We start from the raw sequence: 13,726 nt of genomic DNA on the forward strand, positions 1-13,726 counted from the left end.
CACTTTGCAGCAATGCAGAAGATGACACTTTTAAGTGCAAGTTGTTTACAAGAACCGAGCTCAGAGATGCACCAATTATCCCATGTGTAGGAATTCCTTGTTTGCCTTGTGACCCAAGGCTGAAGCAATTAAGCAACGCCACGTGCTTTTGGGGGGGAGAGTCTAGGAAATTGGCCTCCTCTGCTGCAGCACCTGCCCGCTGGAACACCCTCCCTCAGATGGCTGGTCTCCATCCTGGTTGCATTCATAGGCTTTGAAAACTTGTCCTTGAATTAGATGGGTGGCAGCTCCCACATGTCTGTTTGTCGTTTAATGGTTGTATTTCTTCCAGTGTTTCAGGGTAGGGGGAGTTTTTTTTTTTTTTTTGAAAAGTCTGTAATGACTGATTTTACTACACTGTATGTAGTCGTTCTAGAATTGAGAAGCCCTATACAGTATAATTCTACAACATATAAGTAACAAATTATCCCTGTATTTCTCTAAGTAATAGAATGCTCTAATCTAGAGCTGCAATGTTTCTTTGTTTGCTATACAGAGACTGTTAATTTAACATATTCAATTGCTTTAAAAGTTTTTTTTAAAGATCTATGTACCATTATATTATGACGTGTTTATTTTATGCTTTGTGATTTTTGCAAAGGAGAGGATGGAGATGCTATCATTAAATAAGTAGAGCCTTCCATGGTGACTCACAGAATCAGACCCAGAAAAAAAGCATTTTCAAATCATTTTAAAAACTAAGAGGTCTACTGAAGGCCATTATCTACTATCGCTAAATTTAATCTGTATTTAGAAGTATAAAACTAGGAGGATCAGTTAATACCTGTTTAATGCAGGAGCCTGGATTTTTTTAACCCTTGGTAGCCTTTTGAACTTCTGTTTAAATACACATAGCAAAAACCAGTCCTTCACCTCTTAAGGCAGTTTGTGTTTCATCATTCAGGGAGAAGGTTTCCCTCAAATACTTCTCTGAATCAGCTCTTCATTGGTTCTAGATCTGCCCTCATTCCTTACACGTGAGAGCTCCACAGATTATCTGAGGACAAAATGTCACCTTTCAATGTGTCTTTTTATCAGGCTAAATATTTCACAACTCCCCATCCTGGCTATCCTCTTTTCAATGAACTACATTCTGACAGTGTCTCTCTGTCTCTGTCTCTGTCTCTCTCTCACACACACAAATACAAATCTGGGAGCAGTCCATCTTTTGGAACCACAGCTCTAAGAGGACAGCCCTTTCTCTGCGGAACTGGATCAGCCACAAACTGAAAATTTGAAACCGGATCAACTGGACAATCTGATCCAACTGGACAATCAATTGGACAATCTGATCCAACAAGGACATCTCTTGTCTACTTCTCTTATTTATATGATATTCCAGAAAGTATTCTCGGGGCATTTTGCAAAATCTTTTCCTTGGGGTCGATTAAGAAACAGGAATCCCAAAGGATGAAACTTCTTGGATTAGAAGCGAAACATCATCTTCCTCAAAAAACAGTCTAGTTGCCTTTTTGGAAAAAAAACAAAACACCTTTGACATAAGTATGACTGACTGAGAATCTTCCACAGACATTTAACCATAGGAATGTTCATGTCTACATAACTATAGCTTTGAATTCCCAGCAAAGCCCATCTTATGAAGGAATATTAGAGAGCTTAAAAGGAAATGAGCAACTCAAATGAACCAGGTGCTGAAGTATCTCCCCGCTCACTGAAATTCACAATTGGGGGGATTTTTTTTTCACCGGAGACAAAAACACATAAGGGACATTTGGAGGCAAATACATTTACCTATTTAAAGAATGTAAGGAATTTTCTCTCACACACATAATACTAGCCATATTAGATCAGGCCAAAGGGTAACCACTTGGGGATAACAATTCATGGTTTGGGAAGGTGAAATGGGGAAAAAAGCATAATCATTAAAAAAAAAAAAAAATTCTTCTCCCTCATGGTACCTTGATGGAGCTGTTCTGAAACATCTCCACAGTCATTTCTTCTTCCTCCTCCTCCTCTTCCTCCTCCTCCCCAACAGCAGGCTCAATCATCATGCCTGGAAACCTCTCACTCTCGCAGAACTGGAGAAAAACAGGATTACGGCTGGAATTGCGTTGGATCTCAACTCGTAGGATGCCGTCCCGTGGCCATTTATCCCGGACGTGTTCCAGGCAGTTGATGGGGGAACGGGAGAAGGTGATGTGAATGTATGCCAGAATGAAGAGGACAAAGAGAGCCTGGCAGACAAAGAATAACAAATTACAACAGTGCAGCCTCCCCGTCTCCCAAACCTCTCCAAGACAAGTATGAATGTTCCATCAAGCTTCAATTCTGTCAAGGAACCCGATTACACAGAGTGCGTCATATTTTTATGAATACCCCGCCTTTTATTATTATTATAAGTAACTCAAGGTGGTGAGCTCCTTCCTCCTCCTGTTTTCCCCATCAAAACACCCTGTGAAGTGAATTGGGTTGAGAGCAAGTGACTGGGCCAAAGTCACTCAGCCAACAGCTGCCATGCCTAAGCTAGGACTAGAACCCAGAGTCTCCTGGCTTGTAGCCTAGTGTCTCAACCACTGGACCAAAATTATAAATAAATAATAAATAAAAACATCATAAAATAACATAAGCTAAATAGGGGGTATAAAATAATTAAAACTTGACTCAGTTTTGGTTCTGGCACCATGCATCTTCCATCCATAATTGCCTTTTCCCATGGACTAAACCTTCTTTCAAAGGTTTTCCATTCTGAATAGGTTTCTAAAAGGAAGTCAGCATTCCCTCCTTCTTCTCAGCCAGTTCACTTCATTTCTGAGCAAAATGTAGAGGGTTTCTTCCTTTGTAACTACAGGTAGTCCTTGAATTACGGCCAGAAATGAGCCTGCTATGCCTTGCTTAGCAAGCTAACTGAGTTTTGCTCCATTTTACAATCTTTCTTGCCACACTTAAGTGAATCAATGCAATCGTTAAGTTAGTAACACGGGGACTAAGTGAATCTGGCTACCCCATTGACTTTTGCTTGTCAGAGGGTCACAAAAGAGGAATCACATGATCTCGGGACACGGCAAGCGTCATAAATACATGCCAGTTGACAAGCATCCGAATTTTGATCACGTGACCGTAGCAGAGATGCAGCAAATGTGAAAGAAGGCCATAAGTCAGTGCCTTTATGAACGGCCACTAAATGAAAGGTTGTAAATCGAGTACCGCAGAAATTAAGGCAGCTGCTGTGATATGTTTCTGTTCATCATACCCAATGCTGCATCATTAAGTAAAGTCTCGATCAAGTTGAGTTTGATTTGTGGTGACTTACACATCAGGCAGTTTCCTTGGCTACAGCTCATAAATCAGCCCTTGACACCTTCTGGGATTCTGTTTTACCACCCAGGTCCAGTTGTCGGCCCTGGACCTCCCTGCCATTCTGCATCCAAATTTATCAAGCAGGGCTGACCCTGTTTCGCTTTCCAGATCCGTCAAGGTCAGCTAGTGCTGCCAGCTGGCTAGGCAGAGCCAGATTATGAGAAGGCAACTTTTAAGATACCACAACAAAGCAACAACAATCAGTTTGCTAATACTTCATTTCAAATGCATTTTTCTTCCTGCTTTACTATGGAAACACGGATTAGTAGCCTTCTGGGAGAGTAATAAACCATTTTTATAGCCTAGTAATTTTATGGAGCTTTTTAAAACTAACCAACAGAAATTATCTCCTCCTTGCTCTTCTGGGAGTTCTAAACATATCATGTTAGCTTGTTATAATCCTTACAATGGTCCCGTGTGGTAAAACCAATACTGTTGCCTTCAAACTGCAAGCGAATGAGGCTCTCCATTTGGAGAAAGTGGCAAAACATATCCAAAACATTTTATGATCCTCAAGAACAAGGGCTTTAAATTACAGAGCTGTAAATGCCACTGCAAGAAAATACACAGCCCTACTAATTTTAAAGACACTGAGCTTCAAAGAGCTGGCAGCTCGGGTTTGAGACCCAAGTTCTGTGCAACAGGGTGAGCTCCTGTTCCTTGCCCCAGCTCCTGCCCACCTAGTAGTTCGAAAGCTTGGAAACGCAAGTAAATAAATAGGTACCACTTAAGTGGGAAGGTAACAGCGTTCCGTGTACCTTTGGAATGTAACCATGCTGGCCATATGACCACTGTTCTGTTCTATGCTGGGCTTGACAACCATGTAAATTGTCTTCAGACAACACTGGCTCCCTTGGCCAAGAAACGGAGATGAGCACTGTGCCCTAATGTCAGACATGACTGACAGGGATATCTTTACTAATTTAGTTATAGTAAAATTAAGGCAGAGAAGTGAGGAACTAGTAGAACTTTAGAGAAGTTCATTAAGCCTAGTGCTTTCCTGCAGGTTTATCAACAACTTAAATAAAAAGGCGAAACCAATCTTTACCAAAGTTGATATGGAATTTGGTGGATTTCTAACTGGTAACACCTCAGAACAAGAGAAATAAAATGGACTGAACGTACTCCACAAAGGCATATACAGTTCCATTTATAACTGATATGTACAACATACACATGTGTAAGCACACATATACAGTGGTGAGTATGTGACTTGATTGCATTAGATGTAAAGAGAATTTGAAATAGCTGATCAGAACAGGAGCCCAGAGTGTTGTGTAACTAGGAAAAAAACTAGCATGAATTTAGGAAGCATTATACTAGAAACATCACAGGAAGTTACACTTAATTCTTCACAAACTTGCTACGTCAGGTAGTGCTCTAGACAAATCATATTCCCTTCAGCCTTAATTTTTTCTTTCCCATTTGTTAAATTTTGAGAGTACTGTGAGGACCACAAAAGTAACACAAAAACATTTGAAAGCTAAAACAACAGAGGATACCCTATGTAATATATATACACAAACACAAATAAAATGATACAGTACAGAACATGCACTGCATGCACAGCAAAACTAAGGGAGATGGGCAGTTAAGAAATATGAGATATAAATAAATAAAACGCAATTTTTAAAGCTTGAATAAAATGAATTAATCCCCATGGCTCTTAAAAAAAAGTCTGGGTGACACCTAGCACAAGAAATCAAAGTTAAGCACTGGGAAGTTTTGAAAATCCGAATAGAAATGCAGGAGGCATGTGAAGGAGGAGGCACGGAGAGAATAATCTATCACAAGCCAATAAAATGTTCTCCAAGGGGAAAAAATGTCCCACTACCACCCAAATATGTAGAGGCTAAAAAACATTTTCCCCCATAAGCTTTAGTGAGCATTCAAACATCACTAACTCTATTCCAAACCCATGTGAGAATATACACATTGAAGGGAAATGTTATCTCCCCTCCACCATTACCTTAAGGAGCATGAGGAATTCAAAGATGCGACGGAAAGACGGTGGGAAGAGGCGGGCATAGGTGACAGCCATTTTGAAGAAAAGGGCATGGAAGAGGCGATCCCGAACATTGATGAGAGGGTTCTGGTTGAGATTGCGGACCCCTCGGTTATTGCCGGCGGGGGGCCCACCCACCCCATTATTGTTCAATGGATGATGGGTGTTGTTGGGCTGATTCTCTGACATCCTGAGTTGGTGAAGGTGCCCAGAGGGTTGACAGGGCTGCTTTCAGAGGCTTCTCCTGCAGTCTTCTCTTAGAAGAGTTTGGCTCCAATTTCCCACATATAAATTTAATTTCAAGATATTAACCAAGTCTGCCGATAGGAGAAAGAACTTAAGCAATGAATTCACCTCCCAAACTGGCACAAGGGAAGGAAAAAGAAAACTGGAAAGAGTTACCCTACAACAAAGTAGCCCATAGTCTGAGTTAGAAGACAAATAGTCCTTAAAGGGATTGGCATGAAAGATGCACCAATTTGGAAACAAGTAAGGAAGGGTTAGTCGCTCAGCAAGAGCTGAACAGAAGGGCAAACTAACCAAATCCCCTATAAGGATCCCGGGTGGTAGGAAGGCAAACCTCGAATAGAACCTAAAAATGCTTCAGGATTAGGGAAGACAAATAGGATGAGAAGACGAAGCTGCCAGGAGAAAAGAAAAGAAAAAAATGTGGGCAGATCTGCCTCTCCCAGGGAAAAAAGACAGGTGTATCTATCAAAATGGAGTTAAGGGTTTAATAGGTCAGGGATGGCAGAACCCCCAAAATTTCAAAAAAAAAAAAGTGGGGAGATTGTGGACAGACTATTCAAGAGACAGAAGAGGGATTCAGCAAGATAGGGGAGTAGGCTATCAAATCACAAGGGAGAGGAAAGGGAGGAATTACGTTGGGCAGAAAGAGAAATTTTGCCAGGATAAGTTAAGGGGAAGGGGAGATATTTTTCTGAAGGGGTGACATAGGGGGTGTGTGAAGCGTCAATGACCCCTTATTTAAACAAGAGGCATTTGGTGAACCTCACCAATTTCTAGCAGAGGAATCTGGGGCAGAAGGGGAAATAGAAGAAGAAAGGGGGAGACACTCTGAATACCCAAAAATTTGGGGTGGGTGGGCAGAGCAAAGAAGAAGCCCTTTGCAATCTTCTCGGAAAAGGGGAAGAAAGGGGGGGAGGCAAGCCTCAAAACGGAGGCGCTTAATTTGGGGAAAGAAAAAGGGTCGTCAGAAGAATCCGAGAGGATAAATGGGGGGGGGGGAGAAGGCCCGCCCTCCAAACTTGAAGGGAAGGGAGGAAAATGGGGGAGAGCCCGATATTGAGAGAGAAGCCCCTCCACCTCCAGCCCCCAGGAAGGGGAAAACAGCTTCGAAGGAGCGAGGAAGAAGAGGAGGAAGATGGAGAGCCCTCACCCAGCCCGGTATGGAGGAAGCCGGGCGAAGCAGCGGCGCCCCGCAAAGCAAAAACGGGACGCTGGGGAGAGAAAGGGAAGCTCGGCCGCGTTCCCGGGAAGCGGCCGGTCCTCTGGGCCTCCGCCTCTCAGTCCACCTTCACGTCCGCCCGGTCCACCGCCATGTTAATACCAAGCTCGCTTCCCCTTTCCCTCCCGCCCCTCCCGTCCCGATGACGTCAGCCGAGAGCAGGCAGGGTGGAGGAACACCGAGCGAGGGCGAAAAGCATCCTGGGAAAGGAAGGGGGAACTAGAGGAGTCCCGGAAGGGGAGCGCGCGATGCGTAGGGCGGGGTGGGAAAAGCGAGCTCCAAAGGGGTACGGTTAAGAGGAAGGTTTTAGGAACACTTCCGGTATTATTATTTTTTTGACAAATACTTAAAAAAACCAACCCAAAGCCACCCGCGCCCTCGCCCCAAAATATCTGAATCGGCAAGTAAGGGGGGAAAAAAAGTTTAAAGGCTTCGTTTTTATTTTCTCTTCTTTAACTTATCCACTCTGATGTAACTTTATCGAGTTTCCACCTTCTCCATAAGTATCATAATAGGAGGCTTTTTGACCCGGGAAAACTCAGAACTGTTACTCTTTGCTGCAAATATTATTGCATCGTGGAAATCTTCATTTACGCAAATACTACTGCGAGCTATTCACTCTTCACTGGGCTATAGAACAGAAGCCGTCAATACAACAACGTTGGTTAATTATTGCCTCTTTTTTATTTTCAGACCTCGTTCTATCCCCCTTTGGACCTCACATGGAGGATTCGACCTTACGGTGCTACGATTCGAAACTTCACGTGCTTGGCTCCTTGAAACGCTCGACATTTTACTTACCTCTTTGTCTCCATATGTCCCCCCCCACCCCATTCCGTAGCCACGCCCCTTGATTTCCATAACCCGACTTTGCCGGTCATCCTCTGCGGAAAATGTAGTTTTGTTCTGATTTTTTAAAATATATACTCTAAACTTCGAGCTATAAAAGAGACACAGCTTGTTTTGGGTTAATACAAAGTAGATCTTTAAAAAAAGGAAAAAAAAATACATAGTTTGTCACCATACCTTATAATATTCTGGTATCATGAGCTTTATATAGCTCTTAACTGAAGCGTTAGTTTGTGCTCGCTTCGGCAGCACATATACTAAAATTGGAACGATACAGAGAAGATTAGCATGGCCCCTGCGCAAGGATGACACGCAAATTCGTGAAGCGTTCCATATTTTGATGCTTTTTCTCGCCTCTTTCCTTTCATTGACTCCACTAAGCAACATAGTTCTCGCATCGGGATACTAAATCTATTATGATCGTTACTATTGTTTTCTATTGTTCCTATTTTTTGCAATGTTATCTGTGGCTTTGGGAAATATTGCAGGCATCCTATCATCTAAATTCCAAACTACAGCAGCAGCATTTTCAACTCCTCTTTTTTTAAAAAAATGAAATCTTGGTGTAGGTTTTAAAATATGCAGTCATCGAAGTGGCTTTGCTGGATTGAAGCAGTGCATCCATTAGCCCAGTGGTCATCGGTTTCCAAAAATTAAAACTTTATGCTACATCCTCAACAAATGGAGCAAAAAGTTGGACTGCTCCTAGAAGTGGAGGCTTTGTTTCAGCATGCAAGAAGTCTTGCTGGGCCACACTTGGCAATTGTTCGTTTGTTTTGAATTAATAAATCACCCAACTCTGGTGAATTCTGATAGAGATCATGGGAACTGGTAACATTCAAAGATCCATTTCGAAATCATTATTTAATTTCACAATCTCAGCCAGCTGGGGAATTCTGGGAGTTGAAGTTCACATATCTAAGTTAAAGTAGCTAAGATTGGGGAAATAAGGACTATGTGGTATTGTAGCCCCTGCAATTGCGTAGCATGTCTATCAGGGGGAGCTCCACAACTACTTATAGGAATAGATAGTGCATGTATATATGTGTATGCATATACAAGCAATCTCTTTTCCAATATTTTTGTTGCAGAGAAAAATAACAAGTCTGTTCTTGCCCTGGATTCCTTTGTGGATTATTCCTGAAAGTTTCCTTTAGCCTTGAAAGAGCCTCTGCCTGAAAATTTCTCTCCGCCCCTCTCCTGTTGGAACGTTGCAGTAAGCTCTTCCTACTTCTCCATTCTTTGTTTTTCTTTATCCTTCCTCACTTGTCCATCACTATTCCCCCAAAACACTCTAATCCAGTGTTTCTCTACCTTGTGAACTTTAAGATGTATGGACTTTAAATCCCAGAATTCCCTAGCCAGCATGCTCCCATTTGGAGAATTCTGGGGAATTGAAATCCACCCACTTTAGACGATAGACAGGCAGACAGATGACAGGTAAAGAGAAAGAGAGAGAGAGAGAGAGAGAGAGAGAGAGAGAGAGAGAGAGAGAGAGAGAGAGAGAGAGATGGATAGATAGATAGATAGATAGATAGATAGATAGATAGATAGATAGATAGATAGATAGATAGATGGATGATAGATAGATAGATAGATAGATAGATAGATAGATAGATAGATAGATAGATAGATAGATAGATAGAAGATAGATAGATAGATAGATGATAGATAGATAGATAGATAGATAGATAGATAGATAGATAGATAGATGATAGATGATAGACAGGCAGAAAGATGACAGGTAAAGAGAAAGAGATGATAGAGAGAGATAAGGCAGGCAGGCAGGCAGACGAGAGGGAGGAAGGGAGAGAGAGATGATAGATAGAAGATAGATAGATAGATAGATAGATAGATGATAGATAGATAGATAGATAGATAGATAGATAGATAGACAGATGAGAGAGAGGGAGGGACAGAGAGATGATAGATAGAAGATAGATAGATAGATAGATAGATAGATAGATAGATAGATAGATAGATGAGAGGGGGGAGAGAGAGATGATAGATTACATACATACATATATACATATATGTTGTGATTCCGGCATCTGCTACAGGTTTTTTGAATGACAGCTCCAGCGAGGAGGACTTATATGAATCAGCAAGTTCTAACGATGAGGAGGAGATGAATGCATTTGATTTGCAAGATCGGCTTGAACCTTCAAACTCCTCCACCCTTCAATTAGGTGGTCAGCCGGGAACGGGTGATAATGAGGAACCAATGATATCTTCAGGTGAAGAAGATGATAATTTGGATGATTGCTGGGTAGATGTCAGGACAAGACGCCTCTCCTGACAAGGAGGAACCAACGAGGATACAGTAGGAGAGCAGACCAGCAATTAGACTAATTAGTTACTCTATAAAGGGAGAGATATGACTTTGCACTTTGTCCGGAACAAAGTGTCTATTTGCAAGGAGAACTGAAGAGCACAGTTTGGAGGATTTTGATCTGAAATATCTTGTTGGGATTTGGATTTAATTCGTTGGAACTTCTACTTATTGGAATTATTTTGTGAAGGATTTTGATCTGAAGAATCTTGTTGAGTCTTGGATTTAGTTCGTTGGAACTTTTACTTATTGAGCTATCTGTGAAAATTCCTGTTTGCTGCCTTTTTACAAGGACTGTTGCTTTCAGCCTTATCTGTTTACTTTAAAAGGTGGGACATAACATTTTCCTGTTTGCTGCCTTTCTTTACAAGGACTGCTGCTTTCAGCCTTAACTGTTTATTTTAGAAGGTGGGACATAACACATATACATACACATACACAGGGTGGGATTCTACTCTGTTCAGACCAGTTCTATAGAACTGGTTGTTACGATTCTGCGCAGTTCGGAGAACTGGCAAATCCCACCACAGGCTGGCCCCTCCCCTCCCACTCACTCCTTACCTGTCATGCACTCCATCCAACTTGCCTGCCTTGTGCCTTCACCTAATATTTAGTAAGTTGCTATTTTTCCTTTTTTCTCCCTACCATCGCTGTTCCGACTATCAGATGTGATATTTAGATTAGCTAGAAAGCAGGAAATTGTTGGATTTCTTGCTTTCTAGTTAATCTAAAAGCAGAGCTGAACCTTCCTTAGGACTGAAGCTTCTATTTTTCAGTGCAGACTCAGGTAGCAGATTGCAGAAAGATAGATCTCTGGGTAAATCTGTGATTCTGCAAGCAACTCAACCTGCCTGCCTGCTTTGCCTGATTTTGGGTAGTTGCTTTTTTTTATAAAAAATTCAATATTTACATAAATATTTATAATATTTACATACAAGTCATGCTCAGCCAGTCACATGATCACCAAGCCATGTCCCATCGACAAGCCACGCCCATCCAGTCACATGATCACCAAGCCACACCCACAAATTAGGCCACTGAATCCCACTCCTGCACATACACATACACATACATACATACGTACGTACGTATACGTACGTACGTACATACATACATATAGTCATATATAATAAAAATAATAGAGTTGGAAGGTACCTTGGAGGTATTCTAGTCCAATCCCCCTGTGTATACATTGTATATATTAGTTTTCTTAAGTTTTTGTGGGTACTTACATGTATGGTATTCAGCTTTGTTCGGGTATTTTCCCACGTCATTATAGTTGTGCTTTTAAAGTTGTAGCAACGTTTGGCAGAATCTCATCTGCCATCATCAGGCTTCTGTATTGTGTTCGCCTGTGAGTCAGGCTTAAGTCTGACTCACAGACGAACACAATACAGAAGCCTGATGATGGCAGATGAGATTCTGCTGAAACGTTCTACAACTTTAAAAGCACAACTATAATGACGTGGGAAAATACCCGAACAAAGCTGAATACCATACTGTATATATTAATTCATACAATTTTGAAGGTTACTATACATCCAAGACCAGAAGCATCTTTTGGACTTCTTGTGCAAAATGGAAAAAAATTGAAATTATGATATATGGGATTGGTGTTTAGTAAAGATTTGATTATAACAAAGTGAGTCTTATGTTGTAATTGGCCTGTTGCAGCATTTTGCAATCGCATGACATGATTTATGTTGCATTGCTGCCACAAACCGGGCTTTTTGGCCAGTTTCTGGCAAAATAAATGCCCATAGGAATGCATTGATTCACTTAATGACCACTGTGCTCAATGCCCCACCACAAAAAAAGCAGTAAAATTGGCTCGATCTTGTGAGTGCCTTGACTTACAATGTTCATGACTTAGAACAGACATTCTGTCTTCCATTATGGTTATAAGTCAAGGACTATCTGTGTATATATTATTCTTATCTTTTGTTCATGTTTTTCCCTCTGCCTGCTTGCTTTCTAACCTTGTTTTGCCACTGACGGCTTTTGATCTTTGCTGATGTTTTAATACAGAAGTCCCCAAACTTGGCAACTTTAAGACTTGTGGACCTCAACTCCCAGAATTCTCCAGTATAGCTGGCTGGAGAATTCTGGGAGTTGAAGTCCACAAGTCTTAAAGTTGCCAAGATTGGAGAGCCCTGTTTTAATAAACAAAGAAACTTTATTTTTGCTAGCTAATCTGAACGGTTGGGGCCTATGTATTTACTCTCATCTGTATTTAGGGATTGCATGGGAATCAGTGGTAGGATTCAAATTTTTTACTACCGGTTCTGTGGGCATGTCTTGGTGGGCGTGGCAGGGAAAATCTCCAGTCAGAGGTGTGATTTGCCGGTTCTCTGAACTACTCAAAATTTCCACTACCGGTTCTCCAGAACTGGTCAGAACCTGCTGAATACCCACCTCTGGTGGGAATGTACTGGGAGCAAGGTAAACTGAAAGTTAGTAATTTTCCAACAGGCCTAGATCTGCAGAAGGCAGAGGGATTTATAGTCTTTTTAAACACACAGAAGAAACCTTACCTTTCCCTGAAATCTCAAGTTATATTTCTCACTTTTAATGAATTTCAAAGCCTGGTGGGATCCCAATACAAAATTATGCATCTTTCTTTCATCACATTCATCAATGAAAATGTGAGGTGTTCTTTTTAATCATTACACAGTAAACCATTATGTGTATGCCTGCAAATTTGATCTGTGCATTTTTAATACTGGATTCCCCCCCTTTAAATTTCCTGACAGAACAATGAATCAGTGGAACAACTTGCCTCCAGAAGTCGCAGATGCTCCAACACGGGAAGTTTTTAAGAAGAGATCGGACAACCATTTGTCTGAAATGGGGTAGTGCAGAGGTCCTCAAACTTGACAACTTTAAGACACGTGGACTTAACTCCCAGAATTCCTCAGCCAGTATGCTGGCTGAGGAATTCTGGGAGTTGAAGTCCACAAATCTTAAAGTTGTCAAGTTTGGAGACCTCTGTGTAGTGTCGCTTGCTTAAGCAGGGGGTTCGGCTAGAAGACCTCCAGGGTCCCTAAGTTTTATGATGGAATATTGCACCTAGTTTTGGTTGCCGTGATATAAAAAAGATGTTGAGATTCTAGAAAGAGTGCAGAGAAGAGCAACGGAGATGAATAGGGGACTGGAGGCTAAAACATATGAAGAACGGATTCAGGAATTGGGCATGTCTAGTTTAATGAAAAGAGGGACTAGAGGTGACATAATAGCAGTCTTCCAATACTTGAGGGGCTGCCACAAAGAAGAGGGAGTCAAGCTATTCTCCAAAGCACCTGAGGACAGGATAAGAAGCAATGGGTGGAAACTAATCAAGGAGAGAAGCAACTTAGAATCAAGAAGAAATTTCCTGATATTTGGAACAATTAACCAGTGGAATGACTTGCCTCTAGAAGTTGTGGGTGCTTCATCATTGGAAGTTTTTAAGAAGAGACTGGACAGTCACTTGTCTGGAATGGGTATAGGGTTTCCTGCTTGAGGAGGGGGTTGGACTAGAAGACCTCCAAGGTCCCTTCCAATTCTGTTATTCTGTTCTGTAATTGGATTAAAAGTGGTTTTGCTGGGTGTTTTCGTGCAATGTTTTCTCATAAAGAAACTCACCTGCCGTGGTTCTTTTAAGGCTCTGGCAACCTTACCTATTTCAGAAAATCCAATATTATTCCTCCCCTGCCTTCTGTCTGCCCCCAGCCAC

The 13,726-nt window shown here is 41.5% G+C and overlaps 1 protein-coding gene and 1 non-coding gene across 3 annotated transcripts in view; one reads left to right on the forward strand and one right to left on the reverse strand.

Moving 5' to 3' along the window:
- Positions 1 to 6,994, reverse strand: part of TMEM259 (transmembrane protein 259) — a 30,200-nt gene extending 23,206 nt beyond the window's left edge. Inside the window, exons 1-2 of one of the 2 annotated variants that reach the window (XM_026683157.2) lie at positions 5,327 to 6,994; positions 1,959 to 2,234 (exon numbers count right to left, since the gene is read on the reverse strand). In XM_026683157.2, coding sequence (XP_026538942.2) covers positions 1,959 to 2,234; positions 5,327 to 5,551 — 501 coding nt within the window. In that variant the 5' untranslated portion in view covers positions 5,552 to 6,994. The remainder of the gene's footprint in view (positions 1 to 1,958; positions 2,235 to 5,326) is intronic. The other variant, XM_026683161.2, reaches the window with a different exon arrangement.
- A 918-nt stretch (positions 6,995 to 7,912) lies between these two features.
- Positions 7,913 to 8,019, forward strand: LOC113422323 (U6 spliceosomal RNA). The gene has a single exon (XR_003372254.1). It is a non-coding gene; the product is annotated as a U6 spliceosomal RNA (small nuclear RNA).
- The last annotated feature ends 5,707 nt before the right edge of the window (positions 8,020 to 13,726 follow it).

The sequence above is a fragment of the Notechis scutatus genome, chromosome 1, assembly GCF_049901735.1.
Source record: "Notechis scutatus isolate UNSWTSFEM ecotype Mainland chromosome 1, rNotScu1.2, whole genome shotgun sequence".
In the NCBI taxonomy this organism is placed as follows: Eukaryota; Metazoa; Chordata; class Lepidosauria; order Squamata; family Elapidae; genus Notechis; species Notechis scutatus.